Consider the following 24,676-nt stretch of genomic DNA (forward strand, 5'->3'; position numbering starts at 1 on the left):
ATTATTACTTAGATAAAGCAGAGTTGGAGTTCATTGCAAATGCATTCGATTTCTCTTCAAACCCAGAACCCACTGCCATGGCTAACATTTCATTTTCTTAAAATGGTTGACAATTTTAGTTTCACTATATGAAAAAAGATTAAACAGCAGAGAGGTTTAAATTTCTGAGGACATGAATAACACATATAAACTACAAAGTTATACATTTGTGCCAACAGATTAGACACTGAGATTTCCATTTTGATTTGTAACACACAACAGGATTTTTCATATATTTATATTAAGTGTGCTTAATGTAAAATGACAGGATCCAATTAGATGATCTTTAAAGTTCTTGAAAACTCAAAAACTGTGAGGCTACTTCTAAGAAATGAAAGTGCTTTCAGACTTGTAATTGTCGTCAAATGGTCCACTGAAAAAGTTGATTATTTTGCAATGAATGAATGGAAGTACTTGAAGTATTTGATAAAACAAAGACCAGAGAGGAATATGGTCAGTGTTTTATGGATTACCACGTGCTGTCTGGGTGACATTCTATTTGTTGAATGTCTACATGTGTTCAACAACTAACAGAAGGCACTGTGCAGGATCCAAACCCAAGAGCAAATCTTATTTTTGTCCTTCGCTTTATTTACTATCTTACTGTCAAACTAATCAAAGCAACAACAATGTAGTAATTTTGATGATCATATTGGCAAAGATTTTTGAAAAGACAAGATCAGGAATGGGCAAATGTGTAAAACATGTCATTCATACATTGCAAAATGGGGAATTTAAATAGGCACGACCTTTCTGTTGTGTGATCTGGTCAATGATTAAGAAATTTTGTGTACCATTTAACCTAGCAATTTTACTGCAGACATTTGCTCTAAAAAAGAAAAGAATGGATTTATACACAGAGATAGTTATCAAACATGTTCTTCAGTGTTGTTTCTGATAATAGAACACAGAAAACATCCCCACATTTTTAATAGGTATTAATCAGAAAACGGAACACTATGAAGCTATTGAAATTGTATTATAATGATGTTTCATGACATAGGGAAAAACATGTCATACTCTTTTCTTAAAGCAAAAACTAAAACAAAATATTTTTGGTAATCTCATAGAAAATACCTTTAGAAGCATAAAACAAATTTAAAAAGCACAAAAATCTCAGAAATATTATCTATGGAGAGGTACAATCATCGGTCACATAATATTCATGAAGCCAATGTACACTGAAAAATTTTCTACTCAGAACCTGTGTTGCTTCTGTATATGGAGAAACCATTTTTTAAAACTAAAAATTTTATGGAAAATGAGTGCTATAGGCAGTAAATGTGATGGCAGTTCAAGGAGGAAGTCTTCAGTGTGAACCAGCTATTCACAGATGCCGTCGGGTATGATGTGGAAGTTAATATATGCCAGTTATTTACTTGCTACTGAACATTTAAGTGCTGGCTTAAGAGTCAAAAAACAGAGTTTCCAGTTCATCACTTATGAGCTGTTTGGACTTTGGACAAATTGCCTAATCACTCTAAGATTTAATTTCTCTACCTCATAGGGTTTCTTAAACAGATCAAATGAGGTAATGTTTTGTGAAGCACAAAGAACAATCTACAGTGTCAACAAATGTTAGCAACTGTTATTGCTTCTTCCAGCAAACATTTATAAAATTCTCCACTGTATTTACATATCTTTTCTTTCTTTTTACTTTCCCAAACTAGTTCAACAGGACATAATCTCTTTGCATCTCTAAAATTCTTTTTCTACTTTCTTATCAAACATCTCTGAGCTTTGAACACCCGACCCAAGGATTTGTTATTTTCATTAAGAAGGGAAAATGTTTCCTAAGACTGTTTCAAATTTAGTTATCACACAGACTCATATTTGAGGTTTCTTCACTTGTATCTTTCGGGAATACCAACTGTTCAAAGTTCCCAGAACACCTATGATAGATAAGAAGAGGGCTCTCACACTCCTAATACTTATTCTACCACAAACACTGGGCTCTTGATAGGTAAGATTTCCATATTAATGTTTATTTTCTTGTGCCAATCTCATCCTTCTTAATTTTACTGAATATGGGGCTCATGGTGATAGATGGAGATAAAACGATGACTAAGACATAGTCTTGGACCTCAGAGGACTTATCAGGATGACTGCAATCAAAGAATGCAGAGGATAGCTGTATTTTATTAATAAAATGGTTCATGATATTTTTTTAAACATCGGACCTCATAGGCATATGGCTCACTCTTTATTTACACACCAGTGAACAATTAATATGGATATTATAATGAACATTTTAAAAATTCCTTGTAAAAAAATGTAAATTTCTTTCAGACGTGTGTGACTATGAATGCTTTTTAAAAGACTTTATCACGTACATTTCATAGGAAAAATTACTTTGAGTTATGACTTGTTACTTTCATTTAAACTACACAATTTTAGGTTATGACTTGCTACTTTCATTTATACTGCACATTTCTGAATAATAAATACTGACCTCAATAATCCCTACCCGCCAAGAAAATGAATAAGATAAAGAAAATATATTTTAAAAATGGATGTTTTCATTCCATAAGTTGTTCCTTGGAACAAAGCAGAAAAGACCATGGAAGCTATATTGGCACATATAGGCCACGGAGGCACGACCAAGTAAATCACAGTTCAGTACTCCAAATGGTCCCCAAGTGACTTCCCAGACTTAATGCTACTTCCAAGACTGCACATTAGCTGGAGGCTCAACATAAGTTAGACTCATTTGCTGGCCGCTGCAGGCTGAGCTTCTATCCATTTAGTATGTTGAAGCAGGCGTTAAATGGCACCCCGGAGGCCTGAGAGACTTAATGCAACTTCCAAAAGGATCTCACTGAGTTCAGGGAGAGGGGTACGTCCTAGAGCATCAGGCTCAGGCAATATTAATCGTTCCCTACCAGAATCGGGTCTGCAGCGCCGCCCCGCCTGCCTTCACGTGGGACTGAGGCCCAGGGAGCTGCTAACTTCTAGTCCAGGCCACCAGCACGGGACTTCTATGCCAGCCTGCTCTGGTGGGTCCCTGCCCATCGTCTGGCTCCCTCCTGTTCCTTCTCCACAAAGGCAGTACCATCCTTTCTCTGCTGTGCGCCTCTGATGCTTCTCACTCCCCTATTTAAAAAAGCAACTGCTCAATGCTGCCCTCAAGAAACAATTCAAACCCTTTACCAAGGCTTCTTCATTAGGCCCGGGCTGGCTCCAGTTTATCTCTTAGACTCTGTGTTCTCTCCCCAGTAACCCCAACCCACTCAGATGCACATTCCAGCCCAACACGAGTGAGGCAACACGTGTTTTTCTTAAGGCTACTCCTCGCTTCTCTTCCTTCCTTCCTCCCGTGGTATCCTGGCGAATTTCTCATCAACTTCACAATTCAGCGTGAACTAGAAACCCCTTTCCTCAGAAAAACCTCCCCTGAATTATTCCACTCTCCCCCCCTTTGCTCCTAAGCCTGGATAACCGAATCAATGAATCTATCTATCTCTGTGATATGCATATATCATATATTGTATATATATATTTGCATATATACCCATGACTTATTAGTATTTTAAGCTGATTTGTACTAATTAATAATTAGTCAGTTAACCCAAAATAATATACTAATTATATTTAAACCAATTCATCCTTTCCCTATAGAATAGGCTAAAAAGAAACCTTCGAGCTTATGTAAATAATTGGATATTCATAGTCAACCCATACAAACATGCCCAGAATACACTATAACAATACTGAAGACAGATACCACCCACCGAGTGCTGACTATATGTTAGGAGTCTGTTTCCCTTTTACAGGCCTCATCCATACTCCACAACAACGCAGTGCTATAGGGAATATTAACATTCCCATTTGGCAGATGAGGAAACAGAGGGTTAGGGTAAGATGATAACAGCTTCCGTGGGGTGGAAATGAGGGTCTAACGGTGTTCGAGTCTGCACAATGCTCTCTCATGCCCGCTTACTTATTCTACATTGCTTTATGGGATGTTCTGAAATTCACTAACGTGTTCTTTTCCATAGGATTCAGAACAATATATTGGAAGCAGAATACAAGTGACAAGGGTAATAGTACGTACTTAGAAGTTATTGAGTGGTAACTGAGCCAGGCCCATATAAAGTGTTTTACGTGTCATAGCTCACTGTGCTGCCACAAGTCTCCCCTGCCCCCGCCATGAGATACACACCATTATATCCCATTTTACAGACAGACAAACTGCCAAGTTCTGAGCAACTGTGGCAGACGTGGGATTCAATCCCAGGCCGTCTGGCTCCAGCATCGAAGCTCTTCATCTCCACAGGAGACTGCCTCTCAGAGTCACTAAGGGGCCTTTCAGTTTCATTTTTACCAATATATTAAACACATGGCTAACTAGCTGCCAGATTTATGAGGAAGTGTTGTTAAAAGACACGTATCTGGGCCTCTCCTCAGACACAGGAATCCCTGTCTCATTGAGGCGGTGGTGGTGGTGGTGGTGGGTATGACCTGAAAATCCACAGGTTTCCCAAACACCTGTAATGCCTGAGTTTTAGTACCACTATGTGTTAGTATCACAGCACATTAGCAGTGTAAGCTTTCTTTTCTCACTGAGAAAGTAATCTCACTCATCAAGCATTTACAGAATGGAAGTTTCTCAGAGACCGTTGGGGTAATTTTGGTTTTTACACAGGGATAAAGCTCAGAGGGGGCAGAGGGTCCCACTCTGACAGCTGATCTGATGCAAATCTGGTGCCAATACAAGCAGGTGAATTTTATGAAAGTTTAGAATACCACAAAGCAAATGCAAAATGGCAGCTCAGCGTGTCGCTGCTAAACCCACTTCCTGCTCTGTGCAGGCCCAGCAGGACAGGCCCGTGTGTGTAGAAGGGCGCCATCTACCAGGCTGGAACACGGACACCGTAGGGCAGAAAGAGCAGACATGACCAGGAAAAACAGGCCTCTTTCTTCCATTAGTATCGATCCAAATGAGAGTTTCTGTTTGATTTATAAGAGTCTTCACTTATAACTTTAGGTCATGGACTCGGGCTAAGTATTCAGAATTCCTTGATCAAAATAATATAGAAACACTTGCCTTCTTAGAGACAAATGACTTTACGTGCAAAGCCACCTCTAGATAAACAAGAGAGCAGAAACATTCTACGGTAAGATGTTTTACATTTTATGTAACATCATGTCACATAAATTCCCCAATGTAGAAAGAATTCCCACTTAGAACCCATTAGTTCTCAGTTTAGGAGTTTGGTAGAGAGGGGTTCAAGTGAAGCTCCAATAATCCCATTTTTTTTCTTGGTAGAATTTGAATTAAGTTACACTCCAAGTGGGGAGGCAGTGAAGGTACCGTCTTAATCTTATCCTTTTAAACAGTTTACTATTGTGAAAAATCATAGCCATCCTTCTTTTTTGGCAGGAAGAGGAGACACGAATTTCCAGAACAGAATACTGGAAAAACCTTTCCTTTTAGAACATCTCTAAGAGACAAAGTTATTTTTTCATTCCTTTGCCTTCTTTTTAAAGCAGAGAACTTTTATATTCTGAGTGGACAGATTACATGTATCATCTGATGAAAAAAACTTTTCAAATTAGTTCAGTTGACAGCATCTACTGGTAATCTTCCCAGGCATGATGACTGCTCTAGAGGGTATTGGGGACCAAAAGACGCGAGTGTCATGAGTCCATCCCTTACAAAAAGTTTAAACACACACACACACACACACACACACACACACACACACACAAACTCATGAAGACAACACAAAGAAACATCCATTTGCATCACATACATGGGCACCACATGTTGTGACATGGGGCTGCTCAGTGGATGGGTTAGGTTAGAAAGGAAAGCAACCATGCACAGAGGAGGGCAAGAAGTCACCCTGGCAGGGGGTGAGCAGGAACTACCCAAAGATCAGGCAGTAAATGGTTTATAGGGAAGTGGGGGAGGGGGAAACTCAAGGTAGGTGGTGGAAATCTCTTGATCATTTAAGGAAATAACAACAGTTCAAGATTAAAAAGAACAACATTCTTTAACTGAAAAACCCAACAATCTGAATGTTGAACATGCCAATATGAACATATTGGGACACAGGAAATGTTATGATTCTGATTCCTCTTTTAAGGACTGGAGAGGTGGGGGGAAGCTATTATAAATGCAAGGATATGCATGTTTTTGTCACTGAGTCTGGGGATGGGGGTTGGGGTAAAGGGCCAGGATGATGGTGCAGACAGAAGAATACACCGACCACTCCGTTAGTTCAGGGTGGGGCCACTGCAGTCCTAGAAACTCATCTTACTCATTCTTGCTCCTCTAATTTCATGCTTCACTCTATCGGTCCCCATTTCCCATCCTTCAAGGCTCAAGTCCTGTCTTTCCAATAAGCTTTCCCAACTCTTCCTCTCTGCACTGATCTCACCTTCTGGAAACTCCAGCTCAGTCATAACTGATACCATCATTTACCTCTTCACTGAACAATACTAAACAAGCCTTCATTAGCCTTGTTTTCATTCTGATCATGTTTCATCCTGAACATGAACTTACGTTCCTTAAATTCCTGTGTTATATTTATCCTGCTGCCTCACACAGAGAAGAATAATCTGTGTCTGACTCAGGCCTTTGAAGGGTTTCATCTAGGTTCAAGTGGGAGACAGAACTGGTGTGAGTTGTTTTTTTTTTTGGTTTTTTTTAATTTTAAAAAAGGAATTTATTGGCACATAAATTTGGAAAGTCTAAAGTTGCATATAGCAAGGATGGATTTAGAAATTCAAATGATGTTATCAGGTCTCTGTCTCTCCTCATAATTATGTCTTCTTTTGCTACTGTTTGAAAATTTCAATCCAATGTGGTGACAAAAGGGTCCAGTGAGAATATGACTTCCATAAAGAACTGGGTGTAGAAACAGAAAGAAGACATCCATAAGTTTGTTTGTTTTTTTGGTGATGGTAGCAGGCAGTTCAGCAGGGTGACTTGAATACCCATAGACATCAGAAAAGAAAAACATCTCTCAACTTCTTTATTTGTTCAACAATGAAAAAGAGTAAGGAAAGGTAAAACAATTATATAATTGAGTTTATTTCTCTGATTTTATCTAGAGGACACATACTTTGTTTTGTTTTTTTTTAAAAAAAAACCTAGATGTTGTATAAAGGCTTATGTTAAAAAAATAGGTTATAATCCCTATTTTAGATTTAAATTATACTAAAAAAATTAAATAGCAGGGCCTATAAGTACTTAACTAGAAGGATTTAAAATATTTCTTAATCTCCAGAAATAAAATCCAGCAGAGTTTTAAATCAAATAAAATTTTAAATTGGTTAAGTATCATGGCTTTTGGACAGTGTATAAGAACCTCATTGATCTCAGCTATGAGGACCAATGGACCCCAGAAATGGTACAAGGAGTTCACATCCATGTATCACATGAGCATCCTAATAGAACACTGACCTTAGGTACAGGTACGGGACTCCTAAAAGGCTACTGTTAGCTCAGATCTTGGCATCTCATGGGTATATGAATGAAAATAAAAGTCTCGCTTACATATGAAAGATTTCGAATTCAAAAGGCAATGACATCCTACGTCTTTATAGTACATTTATATTTCGGTATTGCCACAGCTGCTGTCTCAGGTTATTTTCAAGATCAGTATGTGAGGTAGCGGAGGCAGGCATCCTTGCCATTTCCCAATAGGCAGAGAGAATGGAGATTTTCTTGTCCAAGGACACTTGGCTGGGGAATGACTGTTATCTCCACTTCCGGGTCACTGTTTTCCCCTCCCCCACTCCCAATCCACCTTTTAGATGGTCAGTAACATTGCAAGTAAATGAAATATCAGGAAACATGGTATTAAGTTTTGGTTACACAAACATCACAGACACACAAAGGGTCGAGACAACAGCACCTGAGAAATTTAGTAAATACATTTAGAATCAAACTATCTCATTTCTGAAAGACTTCTTCATTGTTACTCTCTTTTTTTAGGTTAGTACCTAATTTTAAAAGTAAATTACATAACGCCCCCCGGGGATAGTGTATCACAGAGATTCTGCTTTCTTCTTGTCACTGTCAGGGGTCCCTACAGAGAAAGGGTGGTGGTTTTGTCAACCGGAACAAACAAGAAACAGTCTTGCTGGAAGACTGTGTGGGCCACCCAGTTCTATAGGTGCTAAGCGATTGTCGTTTAAAAATAAACCAACCCCTCAAAACTTGTATTAAGAAATCCCTGCTTCTTTTTCAGAGTAAAGAAGAACCCAGTCTCTGTTGCTTTATAACATGATTTAAAATGTTAAATCCAAGTTTTGTGTATGATTTAACCTGGAGAACGTCACCCAGCTATAACTTCAAAAAACTTCAAAAAAAAAAAAGGTAATGTGTAGGTCAAAGGTCACTGCAGAGAGAACAAGGACTCACATTAAAACCCAGAATTCCCAGCCAACCTAAGAATGCTGGAGCCTGCTGGGGCCTGTCTGTACTTCCCATGCTGTAGAGCGTTTTCTCGCACTTACTGGGCAAGCAGGATGCTATGTGTCCCTCGTGTATTTTCACAGAAGTCCATTTGCTTTCCTTCCTTGGCCTCTTTGCCATGGGCTATGTCCATCATCAGACGTGATCTCTGTGGCAGAAGTTAGCGCAGCTCCCCCGGGAAAGACCTCTAAAGACCAGATGGGCCATTTAAAACCAAAGTTTCCCCCTTTCTTATAAGAAGGATTTTGGATGTCCAAGGTTTCCTTTCTATCCCAGGAATAGTTTGTTTTTATATTCTAAAGAGAAGGCTTCACTAAGGTAACACAGGTTGCAAAGCCTTTACATTTCTCTCTCTTGATTCATTTCTATCCATGTTAACTAAAAAACAACTCAAACAGACAATAACATTGGCACTGATCATTAATTATTGCTGTAACTGGATTTCACAAGATTTCCATACAATTTTCAACACTTGTCACTTGAAACATCACACGGTTCCAAAAGAACTAAAATGGACTATTACTTTTCAAAAATCAACTTAAGCACACACAAACAAATGCTAGAATGCAAAAACGCCACCAACTAAATAAATACAAGTAGACTGGCAAAGCCGTGATGGAGAAATTTTAAACATTAGTGCAAGTTGCAATAGCTCTTCTCCAGTTCCAACTCAATCATGGCATTTTAGGCCAGAAAGTACAAATCTCAAAAGCTGCATCTCAGCAGATAATAAAATGGTTTAATATATATTTTCTGAAAAGCGTACGTTTTGGAATTTGGCATTTTTCGTTTTGAAAAGTACCATTTCTGCAGATAATGAGAACCAGCACATTTTGCTAAGCAGTTTTGAGGTTCTAAATGGCTGATACACTGACACACTTCAGCTATGGACCTGAAAAGCTGTGGACAGGCAAACCAAAGCAAGTGAAGGTGATGTCCCCTATTAGATTATTATTCCATCACTCCCACCTCCTAACCAACCCCAGGAAGTGCGGTGCCTGGAGCTGCACAGATGTGCGCCCTTCCACGCCCACTAACAAACCTCTGCCCTTCATTTATTGTCTCTCCTCATCGGTTTAAACCACAATCCCTTTAACAGAACAAACAACGTTATATAGAAACAAGGAGTTAGGATTTGTGTTATTTTCTTCTGTAAGTGACAGCAATCAAGTCTAAAGAAAAATAAACGAAGTGTAGTTTCCAGAGTACCCTGGGTCGCTCGCGCACATCTGTGTCATCCCACCTATGATCACAGCAAATCCTGACACTTCCTTGGTGCAGAGCGACAGGAAAGCCCCCCACCATCACTGCTGTGCTGGGGCAATAAGACACTCCGGAAGGCCTAAACCAGCACGCAAATTCTGTGATGCCTCCAACCAGCTCCACCCACTGGGATGAACACAAGGGAGGGCTGCTGTGAACACACCATGAGAATAACTGTGTGCATATGTACATGATATGTAGCTGAGATTTTCATTACGCCAAATTCATTTCTGCACAAGAAGAGAACTAGAGTCCTTATGAATCTTAGTTTCTCATTGTCATTGTGCCATGGGCCTCACCACTCCTAACAAACATTTGTATATTTTAGACATGCTACTAGATAGTGGAGATGAAAATAGGACTAAAGATGGTCACTACCTGCAACCTTCTAGAATCAAGGGAACTAAGTTATTATGGAAAGCTGGGTTTTCTGCAAGGCTGAAGCTTCATCAGTTAAGTGACTCAACTTAATTTCAGTTGTTTTTTGTGTAAAAATCTTTTGCACTTCCTGACCTGAAACAGACTGCTAAACAAAATTTAATTTTCTTCATATGACTCAGCCTCAAAATGATGAACACAGTTTCTTGGTGGATGGAACTATAAGTCTATATTGTAGGGGATAGGGGGCGGGGCGGGGGGGGGTAAGTAAATGGATGGTGATGCCAGCAATCGGTCCGGAACTTGCATTTTAAAAAAATTGCAACTAAAAGCTTGTTTTCAAGTCAAACGCCTCTTTACATTAAAGGAGAATAAAAGTTGCATATAACAAACTGGGCAGATAATCTGCGAAACTGCTCAGTAAATCAAAGGTGGAAGCAGTTTCTCCTAAGTGCTTTTCTTGTCCTTACTACATGTACATATGCACACACATGTACACAAATGTACGTACCCCCCCACACACACACACACACATTCCTGCTTCATTCTTGCTGTCAGCTCTCTTTGATTGGCGAGCAGCATTGAAAACACTATCTCCACTATTTGCTCAGTTGACCCAGGGGTCTCCAGGCACCCTGTGTCAGTCCACACTCACCCATTCAGCTAACTTATTTGCATAAGATTTGTCAATGGTGTGTGAAGAAAAAAAACCCTCACATCATTCTCAAACTTCCAGAAACATTGACCCTGGGAGCAGAAAAGATGTCAAAACTAATAGCAAGGATTTCCCTTCCTCGGGGTGAACTCTATAGCCCTCTATGAAGAAAAACATTTTGTCTTTCTCAGTTATACTTAAGTTCTAGTCTTTCACTGGATGTACAAAAAGAGATGAAGCAGAAAGAATTTTCTAGCAATCTTGCAGAAAGGTGGAAAGCAATCAGATTTCCCAGTCTCCAAGGATTTACTTAATGAGCTTTTAGTATTCGTGCCTGATGAGATTAATATAAGCAAAAATAACCACTATTAATTAAAAATAACAGAATTTGGAGGATTTTAAAAATAATCTTAGACATTAAAGAAATTTTTATATATAAAAAGAGGTGTATTGAAAAGATACTCAAAGGTCAAAATGGACTTCCACAACTGGGCACACAAAATCATTTAATAACGGTGAAGCATTTTTCATAACACATTTACTATTTAAGAAATGCATATTAAACAGATTCTAATTATTTATCCAAATTTTGCCATAAGGAATCTATAGTATATTAATTACATCATTATCCATCATTATACTGGCCAGTTAAGTTCCAAGTTGATAGCATATTATCTGGCTTATTTGTGGAAATCACATTTTATCCGATAATCTAAAATGGACTGAAGTGCCATTACAGAAATGCCCATATGGAATAATAACTCAAGTCATAGAAAATGGGTTCTAAAAATCACTCTGGAAAGGCCATTCAGCAAAGGGCCATAGAAAAACATGAAAAAGTTTTAATGCAATACCCAATAAGCCCAAATGTGATGAAGCCTATGGGTACAAAAGCAATGCTAATGTTACAAAAGGAAAGCCATGTTTCTGCTGCTAAGCTTTTCATCTGAGAGGACAGAAAGATAAAAATGACTCTCAAGTCCACTATTTCTCACACTCTCCAAGGTGCAGGACCAGTTCTCACCCCCGTGATCCTTCCCGGACTGACAACTGAGCAAAACACATAGGTCCTTAGATGATGTGTGGTCTATAGCTTCAGAACCAGAACCCAGAGACTGGTTCCTGGAAGCAATATCTTGAAGCTGCATTGATTGGATGTCCATGTGATCTCCTGGTCTTTGGTAGATCCTTTAGTTAACATATATCACATAGTCTATTTCTAGAGCTGTGATCATGAAAAGGAAGAAAACTTAGCAGCCCTTTTAGAAAGGTTGATTGATCACACCAAGAGTTTTCAGCATATCATACCACAGCCTCTTATATTTTGACATTTGGTTTTTTTCATTCCTTTTATAACTAATAGAAGCCAAGGCAGAAAGCTTCCATTTCACAAAGAATTTTTGAGCTTTTTGAAAAGAATCTTAGAGGTCATTCAGTTGAACCCCTTGATGTTATAAATGCAGAAATTTAGGTCCGGGGAGCAGCTAAGTGAAGAGCCAAAGTAGGTGTCAAGGAGGTTGCCTCTCAGCCCAGTCATTTACCACCATCATCTGCTGCTTACATAAGACATCAGATTCTATTTTCAGAAAGTGCCTACTGATGACATATAGGTTAATGAAAAGAGCAACGTCAGTGTGTATACATACCTTGCATCTGGTAGCTGTAGGGCGCCTGTCCAGGTTGAGGGGTACCAAAGCTCGTGCCATAGCTGAGGAATCCTGTCTGTCCAGGTGACTGAGACTGTGACAATCCACCTTCAGTCTTGATGCCTGCCCACAATGCACCTAAATCAGTTAGTGATAGCTTATCTATCTGTTCGTTGTCAAAAGCTGGTAAATACACAAAAACACTCCCCCCCACTGTTGAGTCACAGATGCTCCCCAATAGTGTCTCACTAATCAAGGGTGAACCCCCTAAACTGTAATTTCAATTTTTTTTTAAAGAAACAGGATTATTACAGATATGAATGCCTATTCACATTGTTCTTTCTTGGTGTTTTCCTGAATTCCATTTTCTATAAAATTTAACACCGGTGATATTATTTCTGCACTTAGCTTCAAGAGTTTAAGATCATCTTCTCTATAGTCAAGAAATGGCCATAAGTACACTTTAGCTAAATTATTCCAAAACTTGCCATGTTGATTAATGCCAGAATCAAACCTTTTCTTTTTTTCTAAAAAGTAATTAATTAGAGTCTCTAGCCTCACAGCAGTTTTTTCTTTGTTCCTTTTTTCCTTACTTTTTCTGCCACAATGCTATTTTTAGTACACACTCATTTTGAAGTCAGAGGAAGCAATATTGGGCACAGAACTAAGCAACACAAGGGAAAAACCTTCTCCCAATAGTCTGATCCTCTCAGGAAGTAAGCACATTAAAGGAGAATATTAAGAACTGAATCCTGCAGAATAGCACAGTAATTTAGAAACAAGAGAAGTTGACCAGCAGTTCCCTTTTAGTCCTTTGCAGTTTCAATTATTTATTCAAATATAATTGTTTTAAGGGTAGCCTAAAATACACTTTCGTTTTATCATATTGCAATATAAAAATAATGTATTTGTGCCCTAGATCGTAAGGAGAGACAGTCATGAAAGTTAACAACTGTCCTTAATTTTCACAGGGGAAGGGGAGGACAATTTCTGCCAAGGAAATTCACATTTTGAAATAATTTTACTTTGCACTTAAGAATATCTTTGGGATCTAGAATACACAGTAGTCTCACTGTTTATTTCCATTTTAGGGGAATTTCACCAGTAGAATGAAGTTAGGTAACTTTTCCTGAGGCAGCGCAAGAATCTGACTCTTGGCCGAGAGAGCCTTCTCTCATTCTTGGAGTGTCTCTAAATAACCTCAGAATGGCCTTACCATTGAAGTCTTGACATAACCTGAACATTGTGAAATACGTGATTTTCCCTGTCTAGGCCGTCCCACACTAATGCATAACCCAAACTTATAAGGGGTCCCTGGGAAAACAATTGCCCTGAACGGGCGGGCCTGATGGCTCTAGAACCTCCCTCTTTCCATGTTGTCACAATAGGAGTCTCCCCGCTTCTCTCTCCATTTGATACCGATATGCTTCCCGTCTGTACCTGCGCCACATCTGCTTTTAGCCTGGAGGTTCAGGATGGGAATCTTGGTGATAAGAACAGGTAAGGAAAAGCAAGAAGACGTAGAAAGCACCCACAGAGATGGCTGCACCTGTTTCAATGGCTTCTACCCACAAGCTGGCAAACTCATCTCACTGATCAACTTGATGCAGGTTCGGCGAAGAATTAGTATGAGCTCTTATTTTCCACTCATCTAATGCTCTTACTATGAAAAGATTTGCCTATCTTTTCTTCCATGGTCTTAATAAAAAGTCAGGGGTAGAAACCCTCAGAGAAAATCTTTTAAGACTACTGGGACCTTGACAATCAGCAGTTACAAATCCTAAACTATGCGACACTCTTCCTTCATGAGAAAGCAGTGGGGAGAAGGCGGCCTTATTTTCTTTATTTTTTGACGCACTGACCCAAGAACAAACAGAATGTCTGGTCAGAAGAGCTGGGGTGGGGGGAGGAGGGGCATCTTCTTGTACTCAAGGCCCAAAGAGAGGAGAAAAAAGGCGATAAGGAAAATGCTGAGGCCTGAGAATTATTCCCAGGAGATTTATAAGGACGGGAGGCCCAGGGATCAAAGCCCTTTACACTGAACCTTACGCTTATCACCTCCCCGATCCCCACCTGTCACAGGAAAATCCCCATCCTCATTCTATTAGTTCTAATTTCAGAACTTCTGCTCATCTCATCCTCCTGAAACAACTCTTTCAAAAGCAGGGGCATTTGGTAACAGTTTAGGACTGGAGGGGTCCCTACCCTACAGCCCAGAAGTTGGCAACGGGCCCTACCATGACTAAGTGAACAAGAGAAGAGCTGGGAGAGTGGCACTCAAGGCAGTAACAGGGATGGCACCTTCGCACAACAGCACCCACATTTTAGTATAGTTTGTACTGGAAAATTCACTGAAACTTCAAATCATCAGCCTACAGACAAATTTTGAGAATATAAATTGGGGAATCCTTAACTCACATTATAGAATTAAAACTACACAATTCAAATCGTAGATTCCCCCCCCTTTTAGCAGAATAGTTTAAAAGTTAATTATACATAAATCTGATCTATATCTAATATTATTTTGAGAAACCTTAGGCAAAAGTTATGGAAATGGAAGAGAATGGTAGGAAGTCTATTTTATGGGTGTTTTTCAAGTTTGATTGAAAAAACACTTAGCTAGATCGCATTCAGTTCTGATAGTTGTGAAATAAAACTATAAAGGGTGAAGTCATATGTAATTTAGATGTTAATTTCTACATATAAGAAATTTATATATGGTCAATTTGGTTTGGGGTAAAGAAAGAAAATGAAAGGAATGAAGTAAAGAAATGCTTAAAAAAACCACATCGGTGTTTTTCAGTATACTACAGAAAAGAATATTACAAAACAACAGAAGCAGAAATGTAATTACATCACAAAATAGAATTGTCATATTCTACCAGTACTCTCCTCCAAATGTTCCTGTACTTTTTCTTGATCATTAGATTTTATGTGTTTTTAATAAAATGCCAATAATTTGTATTTTTCTATTCAAACAAGTTGTAATTTGGGCAAAACTACAATTCATTTGAAGCAAAGGTATCTTGAAAGTCTCAGTCTTTTTCAAACTAAACTTTGGGGTTTTGCTGAACTTATTTTTAACAAACAGGTATTGACCCTGTAACAACTGAGTTAAACTATACCCAGATAAAGCTAATCTCCAGGAGGGAAGGAACAAATGGGGGAGGTGAGCTTTAAATGTTTCCTGATTTGCCTCTTTCAAATGCAGCCCAATCCGAGATGTGAAGATTGCTTTTCCCACTGGTGGATAATGCTGAAATTTGATAACACCATCACCCTCAAGTTTAGGGTTTGTTGGGTTCCACTTGTACTTCCCTAATCATAGGGGGGCATCTGATAAATAGGAAATGCATCATTACCCCAAAAGGCTTTATTCACAGAAGTTTTATCGCAAATATGCACCCAAATACTTTGGATTCCAGAGCCAAGTGCTCAAATAGCCTATTAAGAGTTGAGATATAAATGGAATAAAATGAGAGCAAGAGGGCATAGGAACCATGCAATCTATTTGCCACCTCTGACCTCAAGATAAGTCGCTACCAGTTCTCACAATGCTCATTAAGAAACAATCGCATTAACAATGTGGACACAAAAGGTGACAGTGCTTCCTCAAGTGGCCCAAGATGACGATCTTTTAGTACCACTCCTGGGAGGCTTTCACACAGAAGGGTATGCCCACTAGACAATAGCCCCCCAAAATAGCAGACTCACCATAGGAGGAAATTCCATACGGCTGTCCCGGCTGTGGGTATGTGGCGTACGCTGTCGCTTGCTGCATCCCTGTGGTAAACTGTGTTTGCCCATATGCAGCCATAGTTTGTGAGGAAGGGGTAGGGAGAATATGTGGGTATGCTCTGCTATTTGTCAGAAATGACAGAAAATGAAAGCCCATGCATTAGATGGAAACATGCACGGTCACTGATTCACAAGCATATCACAAATTCAGTAAAAAGACTGTCTTACAGTGTAACTTTCCAATATAAGATACAAAGTGCTGAGATACTTCAGCGTCTCTACTAGATAAGGCCCAGAATAAATCTGCATAAATACATTTAAGTCGCGATGAAACGCACTTGAGTTTAAATTAAGATGTAACAAGTTGGCACAAGACATGACTTGAAATAAGGCAAAGGCTACTCAGAAAAGCTACTGGTTGATTAAGAGAAAATACATCTTACTTGGAAGGATAGATCTGTGGTGGGGAGAACTGGTGAGTTGGTCGTGGGCTGAAGCTACTGCTCCCAATTGCTGGAAAAAAAAATAATAACGCACAATAATCAAAGCAAAATACACAACAGGTATTCAGCAGGGGCACAGTTTGAACTACAGGCTGACAAGATGAAATTGCAGCTATTCGATCTTTATGACCTGCAGAAATGGGAATTTCATCCAGTCAACCTCACAGGAAGTTAAACCATATTAAGAAACCTATAGGAACTGATTAAGTGGTGCCAATTTAAAATGAACTCTTAGGAAACACAGTCACAGTCTTCTTAAGGACCTGTCAGCATGCTGTGACGGATTTTACAGTGGCATGCTGGAGAGTACACAGAGTCCTGCTACTGTTTGGAGAGACGCTAAAAGGGGAGGGCGGACATAGAATTGCAGGGCTGGGCAGGACCCAAAGGTCACCTGGCCTATTGTTTCTGCTCCACGGGAGCGCACACACCTGAGACTGTATTACCAAGAAACAGGGTCTAATCTTCTCTCTGGTGAATAGAACTAGGACAGGCCCTCATCTGCCTGCACCAATTTAGCAACGATTTTAGTAAAAATGCATTCCTATAACTATCTTAAATTTCTCAAGTTGCAAGCTCCGCCCGTTTTTTCTTGTGCTGTAGGCGGGTGTTCCTTTGCCTTCAGTGACACGTGCTCAACCTCAGTGTTGTTGTAAAAAAAAGTTGTTTTTTAAGAGATCATGTAAGCACCTCAAGCAGAATTTTGTTTTAAATCACATACGCTTAATTCAATATGTCTCAGAAATGCACTAAACTCTCCTATCAAATGTTCTTTTATGCTCACGCTGAGCTAAAGAAGCAAAAATCCATTTTTGCTAACAGTAGGCCCTAAAATGGTAGTTTTCAGCTTCTTTTATTGTAAATGAGGGCTATCTTTGTACATATATATCTACACACATTTTTATTTATATATATATATATATACACACACACAGATATACAATACATACATATACATATATACATATATACACACATACATATGTGTGTGTGTGTGTGTGTGTGTGTGTATATACATTTTTCCCCCCCTCAAACTCTCCCTATACTCTACCTAAGATGCATATTCTTTGGGTACAATTATTACAAAATGTAATATGTTTATTTTCTTCTTCATTAATAATCCCTGTCTCCAGAGGCTCTATTATTTTATTAACCGTATTCTACATTAAAACCCTTCATAAGGTCCCACGTGCTTCAAGTTTTATGCCTTGTTCATGACGTCCCATCAGTACATTTATGCTTCTCAAGTTTAATTCTCTAGCTCGTGGCTGGGAGAACAGCAGTGGAGTCGAACCAGAATCTCAAAACCTATGAATAACGCCTTCGTGATAAGACACACACGCCCAACCCGGTGACAATGGAATAGATTTCAATTGCCACTGCTCATTCCAGCTGCCCGACTCCAACCATCTGGCAGTCAGTTTGGCAGAGACGGAGTCAGTATTAAAGAGATGGCAGGTCACTTCAGCTGGGGTCCCTCTGCCTTCGGGCACATGATGAGTTGCTACTCTGTCCCAGGCACTGAGCTGGGTGCTGCAGACACACAGACAAGTTGTCTGTCACAGGTGGGGAGATGACACACAAGTAGCCATGAGAGGATTAAATACTGGCAGTTCATAGAAGGGAGGGATTAATGACACAACACTCTGACCACTAAGGACAACCCCTTGCCCAGGTCATCTGGGATTACAACCTCTTCTCCTCCCCTTTTCTAAACCTGACCGAGGCCAAGGGCCGAGTAGATTTATCCCACAGAGATGCTGGAGAAGCATTACCCTCCCTGCACAATCTTAGTTAAAAATAAGTTTTAAAAAATGAAAACTACAAGGAAAAACCTACTGGTGCCTGGTGACGGGAACCACAGGAATCCCTTTTATTAGTTTTCTAGCTGTGTCCCTGTTTTTCAAATTGTGGGTCAGATCCCCTAACATGATCATGAACTCAGCTTAATAGGTTACACCCAGCAATGTTTTTTTACAAATAGAATAACAGAATAGAAAAAGGTATCAGGGTTATTACACGGCATATGGGAAGTTCTGTGACGCTTTGATGTGGATTAGATGTGTAGTACGTGTGTGGACACATGAAGAACGACTTGGGAGGCTGCAATTAAGCCCAGGTTCTGGAATCAGAATTTAATATCAGCTCAGATTCAAGTTCTAAGTCTTCTTCATGGTGTCAGCCAAGTTACTTGATCCCTCTAAGCCTTGATGTTTTCTATAAAATGATGGCAATACTACTACCTGTAGGATCGCTGTGAGGACTAAATGAAATAATTGACAAAGTGCACAACAATGCCTGTGTGACAAATGTTTCTTTTCTCAGATGCCCAGATTCCCATTCTCTTTTTCCCAAATTGGCCCTTCCTTCTGTATTTTTAATTCCACTCAATGGACAGCATCACCATCTGTTCAGCAAAATGCTTAAAAGCAGATTCTTTGCCCCAATTTACATAGGGGGATAGAAATTAAGTAACACATCCAAGCAAATAAGTGGGAGAGCTGGTGTTTGAACCCATGGCTGCCTGACTCTTTTCATCAAAACATACCATCTCTTGACACCCTACACAGAAACTAGAAACCTCAAAAATCATCTCATTTCCCCCCCCCCCTTCTATTTCATGACCCTCAAGTCGTGCATCCGAAATCCAGATATTGCCTATGGGGCTTCCTGCATCCTCCATCCGTCTCCCTTCCTGGTCCAGGTCCTCAGTACGTCTCACCTGGATGAAGGCAACCGCCAGCTAGCTACCGTCCTTGCATGTCACCCACCGCCCGCTGACTCTCCCTACTGCGACCACAGTGCTCATTCTTAAATGGAAACTTCGTGATCATTCTGCAGCTTGCAGGCTCTCGACTGAGCTTACCTTCGCCCTAGGAAACTTTCCAAATGCGTTGGCAGAGCGCACAAAGAGCTTCAAGCTTCCACCCTCCCCTGGGCTCAGTGTCAGGTGACCCCCGGTACATACGGACTCCCCATACGTGCCCCACATTTCATGTCTGTCTCAGTTCTTCACACCAGACCTTCGGCCTTATAATGCTCCTCTTTCCTCTGCCTGGGAACGCTTTCTCCTCCGTCGGGGCTAAAACATCCTTTCTCTTTAGGATAATGGCGTCCTTCTCTGGACTTTTTTTTTTCTTTGTTTTAAAGATTTTATTGGGGGATCAGGGAAGGAGAAAAGACAAGTTGCTGTCCTTTGGTGCTTCAGTCTAGTTGGGGAGGATGTCACTTCACTGGCCCATGTTGGTATTATCATTGTGCTCTTCCCGGATGAGGCAGATCGGTTGCCGGCCACTGGACGGCCGCTCACGGTGGCTCTTGATGGCTCAGGCCAGCTGTCGGCCGCTCACGGTAGCTTACGGCAGCCCCACTGTACACTATGCCATCACCGGTGACTCACGGCAGCCCAGCTCCAGGTCGAGCTGTTGTTCACCATCTTAGCTGTAGAGGGCACAGTGTTACTGGCCCATGTGGGATCCGAACCGGTGGCCCTGCTGCTCAGAGCTGGCGTCCCAAGCCAACTTCTAACCAACATGCCACTCGGCTGGCCCTGGACTTCCTTATAATGTTACAAACAGTGGCAATGCAGCATCGCAGCTAAGCACATGCAGCCTATAGATGTCGGTTTTCTCTGCTAACCTTGAGCTTCCGGGGCCAAGGACCTCTTACTCTGCCTTGTCTCAGCCCCTGACAGGGCCTGGCATGTGGGAAGTAATCAATAAACGATATTTGTTCAATGAGAACATGAGATTTAGGTCATAAGCAAAGTAGATTTCAAAAAAAATCACAGTGACTTGAAGGATGGTTAAATTATTCTATTTATACACATACATAATAAACCTGATTCAGCTCTTGGGCAATACTAATTGGAGTAAATAGTATTCTTATGAAATAAACATAAATAAGAGCCTGCAGTGCTGCCCGAGTGTCTTCTGGCTGCTAACATAACTACGTGTACCTAAAATTATTGACTATTTAATGCCATATGGGTAATAAGACATATTTTTTGGGTTTTCTCTAAATCCAAACCCATGCAGTCTCTGTGTGGCCTAAGGACTCTTCCATCGTATGCCTCAAGCATTTTTTCCCCTTAATTGTCTAAAACACCTTTAACTTTTTAAACAACTTAGGAATTCATATTAATTTTAATTTCATGGGACCAGACTAACCTAAAGCAAAAAGAATGTCTCCAGATCATTTATTTATCAAGGGAGGGAAAATGGTTAACTTACCATTAGTCAACTCCAAGTTACACTTGCCAGGGACTTGGGAACATACAGACAAATAACAGCTCTCTGTTTTAGCACATTTATTTCCTATTACTATTCCATTCTTTCTCCTACTCCCAACGTGTAAGCTTGAAGAAGCCCCCCAAATCTTGTTGTAGGAAGGGACAGGAGAACCCAAGATAAATAATAGTCACAAGCTTGAGAATCCACTGAGAAGGTCAACAGAAATATCAAAATTTGCAAGTTCTCGATTCACTGCCCGCTCATCCCACCTCCAGGCTCCCATCTCAGTAACGTCCATGTCATTCAGCCGAACAATCAGGTCAAAAGCCTCAAAGTAAGTTTTGGTTCTTCTCTTTCCCTCATATGCTTTATCACAAGTCAAGGCAGCTCTCCCTTCAAAAATATATTCTAAATCTGGCAACGTCTCGCCACCTGTGCCACCACTATGTTCCAACCGCCAGCGTCGTGGCCACCAGAGAATGGAGTGGCAGTCAGGACACTCCCCGCACCCCGCCCTGTCTCCTCCACTCCTTTGCCCCAATAGAACCTGGCACATTTCATCCCATCTCGGTGGCTCTCCTAAGGACGTGGACTAACACAGACCTCTTTCTTCTGAACCAGGGAAAGGCTAACCTCCCTGCGTCTACTTCCCCTCTTCCCCTCTCTCCACACGACAGTGATCTCTTAAACACATCAATTAGCTCATGTCACAATGACCTCCCCAACCCCTCCCCTCACGTCTAAGCTCTGTGATCCTATTATATTTATATTAACCCAAACTAACTCCCTCACTTCACCAAGATCTGTGCTCCAGATGGTCTCTCTTCAGAGAAGCCTTCGCCCTGAAAGAGACCTCCACCTATTCTTCGCTATTTTCTTTGATCTGCTTTCATTGTCTTCATAGCACTGTTCGCTATTTATTTACAATGACCCCTTGCCTATTCACTGCCCCTCTCCCCCACTAGAATGAAAGGCCTGTGAGTGCAGGGACCCGGCCCACTTTTTCACTGCTATACTCCCACTGCCTAGAATGCTGCCTGGCATATAGTAGGGGTGCAACACATAATTGTTAAATGAACGAATCAGACCCAAAAAGTTACATCTTTTTATGAACAATTTTAAAAGCTTAAAGAAAGCATATTCGGCACACATGGTATCCTCTTCTAGAAGCATTCCTGTTTCTATTTCCAGGTTCCAAAATACCCCCAGACTCCACTTTGTATGGTCAGTATCATCGGCAGGCATTTTATTTAACAAATTAATAACAAATTTAGGCTTTCTGGAAACGGCAGGAAAAGTAGGCCAAGACATTTTGCAATCCCTGAAAACACACTATTTTCAACCCCCAATTGTTTTTAACATTTAAATAATTAAACTATTGCTTTTCATTGCTAAATAACAAATGACCAGGACATCCCTCTAGTTTAAAAACCTAATAAATACCCTTGCAATTTTTAATTCAGCCACATGCCTTAGAAAACCCAATCCTTCTCCTCCAGTCTCCCACAACAGGATACCTGGTGACTTTTCTGGAAGAGAGAGTCTCCCACCTCCTTAATGCCTTGAGATGCCAGGGCTCCTTGAAGGACAGAGGTAGAGATATCTATGACCAACGTCAGAATGGCTGTTGCTTCTTTTTCCTTGCTCTTTCCTCAAGACACCCAGAATAGTCAGGATGTAAATTTTTAAGTCATGATGGAGAAGGAAATAGGAGTGGTGATCACAGATACAAAGGCCATCTTGGAGTCAAATGCTTAGAGACTGCTTTCTCCAGCCTCCTCTTTCTCTCATAAACCCTAAGTCCTATTCACAGTTGCTCCAGCATGCCATGGTTTACACATCTTTATTCAAGGAAGGAAGGAAGGGAGGGAGGGAGGGAGGGAGGGAGGGAGAAAAGGAGAGAAGAGAGAAGAGAGAGAAAGAAAAGAAAAAGGACATGAAAAGAATGCCCGTCCCCTCCCCACTTCCTATGCCTTGATCCTAACTGCCAGCTCACCCAATCCTTCCCCTGGGTCCAACACAGAATCTGGACAACAAGACCCTCTATAGCTTCAGTTGCTCCACCTCGGCTAAGCCCTTCTCTAAGGCCCTTGCGGTCCTGCATATCCTTCCCAAGAAGAGGCTGCTCATTCTCTGAGATACCAGGCACCACAAAGGCCTGGAAACCCATCCTTATTGCAGGTTTTCCCAAACCACTGCTTTCCAGCACTCCCATAAAATCCTTCCTTCTCTGAGACTCGTGACAATGCTTTCCATGGTGAGCCACCTCCTAGACACTGCCTTCCATTTATGGAAAACTTCAGCCATTTGACTGTATCCCCTGACAAGTTCCAACATTATCTTGGGTTATACATCCAACAGGCTTCTCATTCTATCCAGCCCTCAGCGCTGGCCTTCTACTTCGACCTTCCAGCTCAAGACCACACCCTGGACCTTTTTTCCCATCCCACAGTCTCAAACCACAACAGCACAAACCGACTCGTCTGGTTACGTAACGAAGGTTTACTGACCACCACCACGTGCTCCATTCCACGGTGGCCACGGGGCTGTACGTGTGAACGAGACAAACAGAATCTGTCTCCTCATATGGCTACAGTTTCACAGGAGGAAGGTCAATGAACAGCAGTTTTAAAAGTGGTGAGAGGGTCCAAGGAAGGGAAGTACAGAGAGCCAAGTACAGAAGCATGTGGTGGTGGCCTCACTGGGTTTTGAGATTAAGAAAGGAAAATCCTCTGTTTCTAGAATTTTCATTCCTTTATTCGCGTCTCATCTGTTCTCCAACCTCATCAAGAGATGCAGAACCCTTGACATCCTTATCTTCCCTCAATTTATTCTCCCCTACCTTTGCTTTCTTTCTACTTTACCTAGATCCATGGATTGTATTTTAAACCATTTTTTTCCCGGATACTTTCAGTTCTCTTCTCTCCATATGCTCCCAGGCCCGACCAGAAAAATCCTCAACTCTGGATCAGGAGAAATGTCTTTTGACCTGGACAGCTGCGCCCTTGTAGAGAAAAACTCTACCATAAAGTCTCCATGTTCATGAGTCCCGCCTTTGTGTGGACCTTCCGCTTGGCTGTCAATCGTCCTCTAGGTTTCCAGGCAACCTCATGCTTCCTGATTCCTCATGGCATCTGTTTCAATCTCCTCTTTGCGTTCACAAGCCTATCACTACTCTCATTTTGAGTCACTTCAGAGGAAAAAGTAGTCATTTCCTCAACTGACCGCCTCCTTCTCCATTTCGAACTCATCTGCATTACTTCCACTCCACCTTCCCTGATGTTTCTGTGGAAAAGTTATTCCTTTTCTAGGCTGATCCTCTTCTGTTTTGGAGTTAGGCCACTGCAGTCCCGTCAGAGGCTTCCCTCCCTCAATTATCCCCTCGTTTTGCTTATACCTTTAACCTCTACCTCTGTAAGTTTGCGCTGGCAGCAAAACCCCCCGACCTTCTCAATGCCACCCTCAACCCTCTTCCTAATGTCTGCCTTCTCGCCATCTCCTTTTGCCGCTTACATACCTTAAAGACCTTTTTCTCTCCCGTCACCACTTCCTCACCTCATTCATGAAATCATCCACCCACTCAGTAAACTTCATGAGCACATACGCAACATATGCTAGGAACTCTGCTGGAGAACAGGAAGAGCATGTGGGCACGAGGAAAGGAAAGCCCACCCGTCCACAGAAACTGCTGTCCGCTAAATCCATGGACGCTTTCCCCTTGTAAAATTTTCATTTTTGACATAATTTGACACTTGCACAAAAGTAGGAAAACTTCCCCCGATATCCTTCAC

The 24,676-nt window shown here is 40.9% G+C and overlaps 1 protein-coding gene across 1 annotated transcript in view; it reads right to left on the reverse strand.

The window, feature by feature from the left end:
- LOC109383290 (eyes absent homolog 1-like) overlaps positions 1 to 24,676 on the reverse strand; it is a gene marked incomplete at its 3' end in the record, with an annotated part of 255,798 nt that overhangs the window by 51,691 nt on the left and 179,431 nt on the right. Inside the window, exons 6-8 of the mRNA XM_019643588.1 lie at positions 16,594 to 16,663; positions 16,127 to 16,272; positions 12,413 to 12,535 (exon numbers count right to left, since the gene is read on the reverse strand). Of these exons, the coding sequence (XP_019499133.1) occupies positions 12,413 to 12,535; positions 16,127 to 16,272; positions 16,594 to 16,663 (339 nt within the window). The remainder of the gene's footprint in view (positions 1 to 12,412; positions 12,536 to 16,126; positions 16,273 to 16,593; positions 16,664 to 24,676) is intronic.

Source organism: Hipposideros armiger, unplaced genomic scaffold, assembly GCF_001890085.2.
Source record: "Hipposideros armiger isolate ML-2016 unplaced genomic scaffold, ASM189008v1 scaffold_80, whole genome shotgun sequence".
NCBI classification, from domain to species: Eukaryota; Metazoa; Chordata; class Mammalia; order Chiroptera; family Hipposideridae; genus Hipposideros; species Hipposideros armiger.